At 41.8% G+C, this 12668-nt stretch overlaps 1 protein-coding gene across 1 annotated transcript; it reads right to left on the bottom strand.

Moving 5' to 3' along the window:
- Nucleotides 1-3591: 3591 nt before the first annotated feature.
- LOC148715089 (uncharacterized) lies at nt 3592-7118 on the bottom strand. The gene is made up of 2 exons (XM_088721054.2): nt 6072-7118; nt 3592-5973 (listed from the first exon to the last, which is right to left on the bottom strand). The coding sequence occupies exon 2, from the start codon at nt 5361-5363 to the stop codon at nt 3771-3773; it is 1593 nt and encodes a 530-aa protein (XP_088577180.2). The 5' UTR covers nt 5364-5973; nt 6072-7118; the 3' UTR covers nt 3592-3770.
- Nucleotides 7119-12668: the final 5550 nt, after the last annotated feature.

Raw genomic sequence — 12668 nt, 5'->3', positions numbered from 1 at the left:
GTGCGGATTTTAGCTCGAAGGGTCCTAATAGAACGCTCTATTTCAGGGTCAAAAGGTATTAATTCAGGAGACCTGGAACGACACCCTAGCATACACTAAGACTCATCTGATTAGTCAAATACAGTCAAGCATGCACTAAAAAGAAAAATACATCAATTCCTTAAGTTCACCCTAAAATCACTAGACAGCTCCTAACTGGTTTGAAGATGGCACCTAAGCCTCCAATCCGGTCTAATGACTGAGCTGACCAGGTAAGCTCCCAGGTAAGTGGGGGGGTCACGATGCTTTGCAAAGGTCCCACTTAAAAACCACTTGCCTCGAACAGATGAACTGTCTCCCTTAAAGGGACAAAGCTTGCCTAGACATCAACTAAGCCACAGAGCGAAATTGGTGCAACTTTCGGTGATCTTCATCCTATTGAGCTCGAATGTCCCTAGGGGCCAACGTCTAATTGATTTTAATTAACGTGATAGCTATGTGAGAATTGATTCACCTAATTTGAGCAAGAATCTGGTGATGAAATCCAGTTCTTATCTTGTTGGGGTGATTGCCCTTACTATGTGCGAATTAATTGGTGTATGTGTATCAGGCATGCATTCACACTTTTGCTGAATTTAAAATCAAACAATCACCACTCAAGAAAATTTAAATAAGAAAGGTTTAGATGTTACCAAAGGAAATTTCCCCAGCAATTTTTTTTTACTTTAAAGCAAACCTCTACAGCCTTCCTTTTCTAGCAGTTCTCTTTTTGATTGTCCCAAATTTCTTCTTCGATTCCTGATCAAATAAAAATCAAAAATTAGTAAGAGAGGAGAATGAGATAAGGAAAGTAAAAATAGAAACCATTTTTATTTTATTATTTTTTTTATTTTTCGAAAATTTTTTGAATTTTTTTTTTTAATAAAAAGGAAAACAACTATGCTACCAATCCCCGGCAACGGCGCCAAAAATTGATAGTCAACTTTAAAGACCACGCAATAGCACGTATCTAGTAGGATAGTGATTACGGGTATCGATCCACAGGGATTGGGGTACAGTTGTTTTTCTTTTAAAAAAATAAAATATTTAAAAAGGAAGAGTTGGTGAAGAAAATTAAACTAAGGAATTTTAATAAAGCAAAATGCAATTAAAAAGATATCAGTTTGGGAGAACCTAGGGCAAGGAATTCACCACTAATATCGGAACAAGGGTTATTTATATTTTAATTTATTCTTGGATAAACATGCAAATTGGCTACAAGCCTAATAAGCATTTAAATAAAAATTCACAAAAGTAATTTGGGCATAATCCATCTTCGGTTGGCATGAAATGTCTATCCTAATCTAAGGTGGTAGCACATCGCATCTTCCCTAAACATGGACTATCTTATATTTACTGAGTGATCATGAAGAACAGTTGTACGAACATCATACTTAAAATCACAGAAATTAAATATGATTCAAAAGAAGATATCCATTATAAATAATAAGTTCATACAACTCCAAGAATATAAATAAAATATAAAAACCCTTGGCCCTTTGTTAGGGCTACATCCAGCCCTAGTGAAGAAATCAGCCTTCCATGAAGTTGTGGGCGGCAGCAGCAGCACAGCAGCGGGCTCCCGTCTCTTCCTTCATGATCAGCTCCCTTTCTTTCTCCCTCAGCACTTCAATCTTATATTTTTATATACATGGGAAGTTATTCCCAAAATAACCAAACTACTCTCTCCCTTTACTTTTTCTTTCTTCCCGTGGGATTGGCCTGTGAGGGAATTCATGCCTCCGAAAGAGAAGAACTCTTCTTTATATAGGCTCTCCCTCCTTCTCTCTTCTCGGTTGAGATGAGGATGAATCCCGCCAAAGTCGCAGGAGGTTGCTTGGAGCTCGGATGGCGAGGACGTGGACTGAGAGGATCTCGGACGCGGCTGGCGACGTGGCTCTGTTCGGCTGGGAGCAGGAGACTCGGAGAGGATCATGGGACGTTGGGGTTAATCCAAAAGAAGGTTAGCTTGGTTCGGAAGAGGAGAACGCGGCTGGGGGTTTGGATTCGGTTGATGGCTGGGAGATGAACCGCAGATGATTGGGATCAATCCGATCCGAGCTCATCTGCGTTGGGATGCAGCGGAGAAAATCTCGGACGCGGAAGGAAAGAAGACGCTGGGATTTGGAGAAGATCTCGGAGCTGTGAACGGTGGACACGGCTGATAGCGGGATGAGGATGACTCTGTTTGGATCTCGTGAATGCAGGGGAGTTCGGAAGGAGCTATCCGTGGGTGGTTGTCGAACGGGATCTAGCGGAAGCTGGGAGGAGATCTAGCGGAGATGAAGAGGTTGGGAACGGAATATAGCTGATGAACCTTGTATTGCGGATGCTGGGAAGAACTGGGAGTTGATCCCTTGAACTGCAGACGCGGGAGATTCGGTGGATGCTGCCGTTGGCTTTGTTTTGTTGCTGAAACAGGGGAGGATGATGCATGGGATTTGATCTTATCTCATGAGCGTTTGAAAGGATTTCGGAACTCGGTTGGTTTGGTGAGCTGGGAGCTGTGCTTGGTTTTGGGATCTCGGTTGTTGAACGGTATGAGGATGGGAGTTCGGCTGATAACAGAGGAGTTGGGATGATGGAATCGGATCCGTGATTCATGGAGAATCAGTGTGGAGCTGTTAGCTTCCAGACGCGGAGAGAGATGGAGGCTGGCTTGATCCGCAAACGGGAGGGAGAAACGTGAAGCTCGGGTTGCTAACAAATGCTGGGAGATGATCGCGGATGGGGAGTTGGGATCGATCCGGAAGAAATGGAGCAACGAGAAGATGCGTTGGGGCTTTGTATGCGGAAGGGATGTTGCTCACAGTTGAGAGTAGATTAGGGTGAATCACGGAAGAAGATGAGGATCGGTGGGTTTGTTCTTTGGAAGAGAAACGGAAGCTTGGACGTGAGAGGTTCTCGGCTGAAATGAGCGTGGATAGGCTGTTACTCTGTTCCAAAACAGGGGATAAGGATGCAAGGTTGTTCCGCTAGGAGGATTAGACGTGAAAATACGGGAGGACTGAGCTGGGAAGTGATCACGGAAAAGATGGGATGAGCTAGAGCTTTATCCCGAAGGAAGAGGATGCTGGGTTGTGGTTATGTTCCTTAGTCCCGTTTTGGGTCCGAATGAAGGCTGGAGTGTTATTTATTTTTTTATTTTTAAATGGGGAAGGGACTTGGTTTGGAAGGAATAAGGGAGTCGGTTGTTGAGCCCAATGTTGAAAGAAATAAGGAAGTTGGGAGAGTAATGAAACGGATCTGTGAGCTAAGATATTGGGAGATCAACATGGGACAGCTGGGATCAAACTTGGAGCATTAATTACTAAGCACAGGTTCAGCTGCAGACGTGACCTGCACACATTAGACTTAATCATTAAATAATTAAATCAACTCGAATCACCTCTTATAATTATTAAAATGCAATGATGAGGGTAGCACATCTTTTATGGTTAACTTGACCAAATATGTCAATTAAAATAATGATAAGTGCTATGAATAAGATATTAATTTATGCATTATTTAGCACTTATCAGGTAGCCACTTCTAAGGTCCATTTTGGAGAAAATATTTGCTCCAGAGATCATATCTAGCATGTCATCCAGTCGGGGATTAGGGAATCGATATCGTATCGTGATTTTGTTAATTGCCCGACTATCAATGCACATTCTCCAAGTTCCGTCTTTCTTGGGAGTCAAGAGTGCAGGTACTGCACATGGACTTAGGCTTTCTCTGATAAATCCCTTCTTCAGGAGTTCTTCAATCTGTCATTTTAGCTCAGCGTGCTCTGTGGGATTGAGTCGGTATTGAGGCAAATTTGGCAGGGTTGCCCCTGGAACTAGGTCTATCGCATGCTGGATGTTCCTCATAGGTGGTAGTTGTTCGGGAAGATCTTCTGGGGTGACATCCTTAAAGTCTTCAAGGAGGCTGGTCATTTCATCAGGGGTCTGACTTGATTCGTTTATGCTAACTTCCTTAACAGCCAAAACCCACACGGAAGGGTTTTTCTTTAGGTCCTTTTCCAGTTCTTTTGCATTGATCAAATGTAATCCCTTGGATTGTTTTTCGTGTTTGGGCTCTATAGTGTTACTATCTTTGGGCTTTCTAGGGGGCGAAGGGTACAGTGTGATTTTCTTGCCCTTGTGCATGAACGAGCAAGCATTGGTCCGACCAAAGAGTGTGGCATCTTGGTCAAAAAGCCAAGGTCGACCTAAAATAATGCTGCCGACGTCCATAGGAAGAATGTCGCACCATACCTCTTCCTGGTATGATTGGAACTTAATAGGTACCTTGCAGCGGTACCTAACAGGTATGGATGAGGTATCTAACCAGGCGACCTTGTATGGATTGGGGTGGTCGACAGGTGTTAGCCCAAGTTTAGAAATTGTATCAGTAGAGACGGCATTGATGCAGCTACCACTATCAATAATAATTTTGCAGACCTTAGTTCCATTACTTATGTAGGTGTGGAAGATAGTGGTTCTTCGCCAATCTTCACTTTCTTGTGGTTGGGCCAGGGCACATCTTAATACGTTCACCCTTACTTCTGGCTCAGCTTCCTCAATGGGACTTGGTTCTTCATACACCTCAGCTAATTCTGGGTCAGCTATGTGTACTTCTTTATTTCCTATAGCTTCTTCAGGGTGTTCCTCTTCGGTCTCTCCAATGTGTAGGGATCTGGAGGGGCACTGGCTAGCAAAATGTCCGATCCCATGGCAATTGAAGCACCTACCCTTCGAGCTACCCTCCTTGCGGCCTTCAACAAGGATGCCTTTGCCTTTGTCTTCCCTTCTAGGTGGAGGAGTAACTGGTGGAGGACGGGTGGTCGGGGTCGGATTTGGATGGGGTCTGGGAACCTGGTGAGACTCGGGTCTAGGACCTAGAATACTCGGGTTCCGTGGTTCACTTAGTCGGGTTATAGACATTCTTTGGAACCTCTCGTAATCTTGGGCCAATTGATACGCCTGTTCCAGACTATAGACCTCACGCATGAAAAGCTCTCGCTGGATGTCATTTCTTAACCCGGCACGAAATCGGGAAAGGGTGACAGAGGGATCCTCGTTGACATGACATCGCATGAGATACTCATCAAACTTGGCGATGTAGTCAGTGACTGATTTGTTTCCCTGGGTCAAGGTTTGCCATTGATCAAGGAGGCGTTGTTGATAGGAAGTGGGAAGGTATTTCTCCCTGAGTTTATCCTTCATTTCATCCCAGGTTCGGATGGGCTCCTGTCTCCTATGTAGAATTAGACGTTCCACATTCTGCCAATAGTATTTGGCTTGACCGAGGAGTCTCATCTTTGCAAATCGGATTTTTCGTTCTTCAGACATATCGTACCATTCAAAGTAATGATTCATATCTGATTCCCAATCAAGGTACTCATGAGGGTCCAGACGGCCTACAAAACTTGGTGCCTCAACCTTGACACTCCGCAGTATGCGATCATCGAGGTCATGGTGATCATTATGTGGTCGGTTTGCAGGGTCGCGACCTCTTTAAAAATCATTGTGGTAAGGTCGTGCTCTGATACCAGACTGATGCGGAACGATTATGCACAGAAGCCTAAGCTAATGCGGGGTGGTCATGCAATTTGATTAAGATCAGCAATCAGATTTTTAAAACTAGCAGTCACAACATAAAGGGTTTAGCAAGGCGATTAGATTATAATCGGAAGACTAACGTTCATGCAGTTAATCGTTCCTTTTAAAACTCTAAAGAAGTGCAGGATCGGCGTTGGTTAAGAAACCAATGCTATTAGGGCACCCCAATTCTGTTTAATTTCTACTGAGTGATTAAGCATAAGAAGACAGGGTATCTTGCATGAATCAATAACGATCTACTCATTAAATTTGTGGAAAGGTCTCACCAACACGTCGCACAGGACTTCTGGAAGAGGGAGGAAAGTTCCAGCGGTCCGGGTCGTCGTCAGGTCGCCCTTTGTCCACGCACTGGATGACCCGATCAGATCTGAAACATGACCTTCCAATGATTAGTTCTAGTAGATAGAAACCAGGAAAAGGATAAAATTTCGGAAGAACTGAGGAGCCGGATTGGAAGGAGGAAACCGGAAGAAGAAAGGGGCCGGTAGATGCGCCGTCTGCGCAGAAGAATGTGCGGAAGAACAGGAAAGCTGCTGCTCACAGAGAGGAGGAATTTAGGGAAAAAGAGGGGAAGAGAAGAATGAACTTGCCCAAGGCCAAGTTTCAATTTCTTTTCTATTATCAAATATTTTTTTCAGCTTCCTTACATGTAGTACAAGGCCTCTTTAAATAGGCTTTTACATAGCAATTTTGTAATTTCAAAACAAAGGGGGGAACTTGATTTGCAGGAAGACTTAAGAGTGTTGGAACTTGCTATGGAGCGTTGGGAGCCAGCACTTGATTTGCCTCTTCGTTTTTTTTGTCCCTTTTGCTATTTCTTAAGAGGGTTGCTTTGAAAAAGGAGGGAGTGATGTTTAGCAAAATCAGTGGGACGTTGCTGCATTGTGGGAAATATTTGTGGTGTCTTGGGAGCCGGTCCTTTTGAGAATACTTGGGAACAACAGCAAGAAGTGTCACTAAATGTTCTGATGTGATGATACTTGGGAACAACGAGAGGTGTCTCTCTGGCTTACGAAATTGGAAAGGTCACGGACGGCTAAGCTTCCACTCTGCTTTCTGTTTATCGCTTTAAGCTGACCACGAATATTGTTATACTCTGCTGCCCGAACTTTCATGTTATCTTCAATTTTTGCTTCTTGGACATGAATGCAGCCAACAATCCCCTTCCCTGAAGTGGAACCAAAGTAGGGACGATGAACAGGAGCCTCTCTTTTCTTTTTTTCTTCTTTTTTTTTTTTTTTTTTGCTGGAGCAACCTACATTGGACTCAAAATTCCAAATACAAGGACTTGACTGTCTTGACCAAATAGGACTCAAAATAGAATTAACTGGAATAAAATAAGTAGACTAGTAAAAGTAACTGGACTCAAAATGAAGTACGACTCGGACTCGGCTCTAACAATCGAGCCAAAGGGATACTGACTAACTGGTATCCGCACCACATGGAAGATTAGGTTATCTTGTTACAAGGTGAGGACGTGGGCATGGAAAGGCTGTATGCTGAGAAGGTGAACGTGTGAAGAAAGGAAAAGAATTTGATGAAGTGCAGTGTGGGTTTAAGCATTATTCAATTGGATTAGACTTGATCTGCATACATAAGGCTCAATCAATAAATAATCAAATCAAACTTGAATTACCTTTGATAATTTATTAAAATGCAGTGGTGGGGGTAACACATTTTTTATGGTTAAATTTACAAAATATGTGTATTAAAATTATGATAAGTACTATGAGAAAAAGGATAATTTATGTATTATTTAGCACTTATCACACCTCCGAACCTGCATTTTGCTAGTCCTCGAGCAAAATAAAAGCTAACTCACTTTCGCAAGAATTGCGATTGCATTTACCGTATGCAATAAGGCTTTAAACCCCTAGGTGGCCCTAGTGGACGAGTTTTGTCTCGTGAGGGTTTCCGGCTCAGATACCCACAAACTGCTGTCTAAAGAATTTATTTTATAAAATCTAATTTCAAATGCCTAAGTGCCAAGAATTTCAAAAGCACATAAAATTTTAATTACTAAGTCAGCCCAAATCCTAGGTCAAGATGCAATTCCAGTTGAGGTTATTAAGTTTCTGTTAGAGAGTTGTAAGGTTTATTTATACTTGGGTGCTTGGTGATATCTGGACCATATACAAGCTAAGGCTTTAGATTTTCCAAAATATTACTAAAACTAGTAGTTTCCAAGAATGGGTCAGATAAGACCTATTCACTGATTCAAAATCATCCTTATCTTGCAAGATTTTGAGAATTGTGGATGTTTACTTTAATACCTCATGGGCTTTATCTGTAATATTCCAGTTTACTCGAATTTTTACAACGATGGCTCGCACACTATCGTCTTTTTCAAGGTTAATATTATTTTCTCTTTCGCTATTTTTTTATTTATTTATTTTGTATTTATAAATAAATTATGCACTTTTACTCTTGTAATGATTCCTCCGTGTAGCGAGCATTCAGTCAACAACTCCCACACCAGATGGCATAAGGTGTTGGGCATCAAGACTCCCCTACGGACCTATGCTCGGTTTCTGCTGAGTTACGCCCCGTTCGATGCGACGTTCGCAGCGGAATTCGAACGGAACGTCGTTCATCGCATAAACGCGCCTCGAATCGTAGAATTCAAAAATTTTTCTGGATCCAAATCCAGAAGATCTTTGAATTCATTAGGGAGGGAAGATTAGAATCTGAGGAAGGTTGATTAAGATTCATAAAACTGAAACTAAAATCAGAAGAAATTAATTTGAAGATCTCATCTTCAAAAATTCTGCAGTTGAAGAATACCGCAGCCTGATGATCTATCTAGGTTCCTGTTTGAGCCACACAACTGTCCGACCTCTACAGGTATCCACACAAGGATCTAATTTTCTGAGATAGGATCTTACCGAAGTGCTAGCTCCTTGCAAAGACCTCTCATGACTATCATATAGATTAGAAGATAAAAATCTGCAACATACCTCCTTAAAGAAGAACCCTTTCTTCTTCAACCTTGCTTGCGATGGAGGAAGAGGAAGGAGGAACCTTGCACGTGGATCTTCCTTGTCTTGCTACCATGGAAGAAGAGGAGGATGAAGACCCCTTGCTGCCGTGGAGGAGGAAGAAAGAAGAGGAGGCGTGGAGAGGAAGAGGAGAGAATTCATTCATAACTTCTTCCTTGCTACCCTTTTATAGATTGGGTTTAGGGCTCCTCCTAATCTTATTAGGAGTATGGGACTATAACCCACCCTTGGATTAATGCTAAGTGTCCAATCCTTGTGCTCATAGATGCATGACATGTGTCTATTTAATCAATTGATTAATTTTCTAATCATATTAGGATTCCTAATCTCATTAGGAGAATTAATTGATTTGGGAGCATGCATCCTACGACGTCATGTGGACTTTAAGGTCCGCATAGTGTGAACATGACTTAAGTCATATTCATCCTACAACGACATATGGTCTTTAAAATCCGCACAAACCTTGGTTTAATCAAATTGACCCAATCATGAATCCAAATCAATTTGGGTCAAACCTAATTTGATTTGGCTCATTAAATTAGTCCAATTGCAATCCCATTGCAATCAATTCCACTTAATTCTTCTTCCATTAACTCACTAACACTTAGTAGGTTAATTCAATCACCAATCATATTGATGATTGATTTCTATTATAATTCCAAATCACAATTATGATAGTCTAACTAATTAAATCCTCTATATGTGTGACCTCGTAGGTTCTATTCTGACTGGTAGTGAGAAATATTGAGATCTCCATCTCAATATACTGAAACTCCTTTCAGTGGGCTGAAACGATTTCAGTTCTACTCTTAGGGTTCACTGATCACTAAGTGAATGCCTTCGAGTCTTACAATCCACTAGTGACACCTAGCAGTATGTGGTGGGAACCCAACAGAATGGAATATCTGAACCTCTTGGTGCAGTTAGCGTATGATACAGTCCCTCTATCATGGATCCCGACGTGACGGAGGTTATGGATATCTCGTCAAACCCCATCATCTGTCATATGTCAAATTTATACGACTTCCAGTTCGAGATATGGAAAACTCTTTTTCCAAAATACCTGGCCAGGAATTTATCGAACTCCGTCTCATAAGTCACATAGGATCACTCCTAATCTATCAAGATCGATAGATCCCATCTAGATGTAACTCTATTCCAAAATGAACCTATTGCAGCCAATTCGCACTACAAGGACCCGAATGACTAGGGCCCAAGTTCACATGCTCGTCAAACTACAGCAACCTCATAGTGAATAGCTGAGGCATCGCAGGTCAAAGGACCAGTCATACAACTGCAGCATAAGTAGTCACTGACAAGTGGATAGACATCCATGTGACTACTATCTTTAGTCACGCTCAGTACCTTGTTCTCTAATAAGTACTTGCATAATCACTCCAGTGTCTCTACACCGTGGACTCGAGACTCGTCCATCTGACTAAGTGATTTGTGCACTAATCTCAGCGGATCGATCACCGTCCCTCTTGATGGATCCATCGATCAGGAGCATTTAGAAATTAATCCCTAATGACACATGCCTCAAATTCTCAACTCCTTAAAATTATGTGTCATCATCTATTAATTTTTTGGACGATTCATGGATACATACAAACATGAATGAAAAATAAATTGCCCAATCTTATTTATTAATAAGTATCAAATTACAAATTTATGCCCCAGATTACAAATATGCATCAACCACATTGGCTTCTAGGGCATACTTCTAATAATCTTCCACTTGCACTAAAGCTAATCAGACATATATTTAAGTCCCATTTTGTGAAGATGGACTTCTAATTTCTTCTGACTCAACTGCTTAGTGAATGGGTCCGCCACGTTATCAGTGGAGTCTACTCTCTGCACCTCTACATATTTCTTTTCGAGGTAGTCGCGAATTAGATGAAATCGCCGCTCTATGTGCTTGGACTTCTGGTGAGACCTCGGCTCCTTAGCCAGTGCTATGGCACCATTGTTGTCACAGAAAAGGGTTATGGCATCTGATGACATGACTCCTAGCTCTTCGGCAAACTTCTTGTACCAGAATGCTTCCTTCGCTGCATCCGATGCAGCAATGTACTCTGCTTCCATGGTAGAATCTGCAATAATCGGTTGCTTGAAACTCTTCCAATTTACCGATCCTCCATTGCATAAGAATACATATCCTGATGTAGACTTTCCATCATCAGGGTCAGTCATGAAGTCTGAATCAGTATATCCTTCTACCTTTAACTCTGTGCCTCCCCCAAAGACCAAAAACAGATCCTTAGTCCTTCTCAAGTACTTAAGGATATTTTTTGCAGCTATCTAGTGCTCCTTGCCTGGATTTGACTGATATCTGCTCGTGACACTCACAGCATGTGCTATTCAGGTCGAGTACATAGCATGGCATACATGAGGCTCCCTATTGTCGATGCATAAGGGATCCTACTCATGCGCTAAATCTCTTCAGATATTTTGGGGCACATCTTTTTGGAGAGATTTATTCCATGCCTTAGGGATAACAATCCCCACTTAGAGTTTTCCATGCTGAACCTCTTCAGCACTTCTTCTATGTACATTTTCTGTGATAGGCCAAGCATCCTCTTAAATCTATCTCTATAAACCTTAATCCCCAAAATATAAGATGCTTCACCTAGATCTTTTATGGAGATCTTCTTAGACAGCCATAACTTGACTGATGTGAGCATGGGAATATCATTCCTAATTAGGAGTATATCATCCACGTACAATACGAGGAATACTATAGCCCTCCCACTGATCTTTTTGTACACACATGGTTTGCTTTGATTCCATGTGTGTCACTAGAGACCCAAGAAATTTGCTCGAGGTGACATCGAATGCATATTTGCTCGGATTAAGCTTCATGTAGTACATTTTGAGGGTTTTGAAAGCTTCCTTCATATTGTCAATATGTTGCTCAGCTACTCGGCTTTTTACGAGCATGTCATCCATGTAGACTTCTATATTGTGGCCGATCTATTCTTTAAAAAATTTGTTGACAAGCCACTGGTAGGTTACCCCTGCATTCTTCAGTCCAAAGGGTATAACTTTATAATAATAGAGGCCTTTGTTAGTGGTGAAGACAATTTCCTCCTCGTCCTCGATGGCCATTTGAATTTGATTATAGTTGGAGAATGCATCCATAAAAGTCATAAGTTGATGTCCCAAGGTGAACTGATCGATCCTCGAAAGAGGAAAGCTATCTTTGGGATAGGCTTTATTCAAGTCAGTGTAGTCAATACAAACACGCCATTTTTCATAATACAACATTGGCCAGCCAGTTAGGGTAATTGACTTCACGGACAAATCCAACCTCTAAAAGCTTGTCAATCTCCTAATCTATGATTTGTTGCTACTCCAATGCAAAGTTTCCTCTTCTTTTGCCACATAGGTCGGTATGCAGGATTTACATTGAGCTTATGGATGATCACCTCAGAACTTATATCCAGCATGTTAGAGGTCGACCAAGCGAAAACATCGGCATTGACAAGAAGGAAGTTGATGAGCTTTGTTTGATTTTCTCGTCCAATTGCGAGCCAATCAGAACAGTTCGGTCAGGTTCCTCCTCCTTCAAAGGGATATGCACTAATTCTTTGACCGGTTCACCCCGCTACTCCTTCAGTTCATCTCTTGAGTCCTCAAAAATTCATCCCTATTTTTTATTGCGGGAATGTCTCCACAGGCTTCTTTCCTTTGAACGTGACCATATAGCACTACTGAGCTAACATTTGGTCTCCTCAGACTTCATCGACTCCATTTCTAGTGGAGAATCTCATGAGCAAATGGTAGGTAGACTGGTAGCTCGAAAGGCATTGGGATGAGGCCAACCTAAAATCGCATTGTAGGTAGAAGGGATTCGGACTACTAGGAAGTCTAGTTTCACCATGCTCTACCAAGGCTCTTGACCCGCAGTGATAGGTAGGTTAATTACATATTCCATGAGAATAGAGTCTTTTGAAAAATTGACTAGTGGTGAATTGACCTTTCTTAGCCATTCGGCAGGTAACTTTATTTTTTAGAAGGCATCGTAAAATAACATATCAGATGAACTTTCATTATCTAC

This window comes from Phoenix dactylifera, chromosome 1 (assembly GCF_051530095.1).
Source record: "Phoenix dactylifera cultivar Ajwa chromosome 1, Ajwa_hap1_PhDact_Kaust_v1.1, whole genome shotgun sequence".
NCBI lineage: Eukaryota > Viridiplantae > Streptophyta > Magnoliopsida > Arecales > Arecaceae > Phoenix > Phoenix dactylifera.
The sequence above is the reverse complement of the archived record's forward strand: the minus strand, read 5'-3'. Positions and strand labels throughout refer to the sequence as shown.

Bases quoted from the DNA above. Each gene is read 5' to 3' on its own strand.
- LOC148715089 (XM_088721054.2), bottom strand. From the start codon at position 5,363: ATGAATCATTACTTTGAATGGTACGATATGTCTGAAGAACGAAAAATC.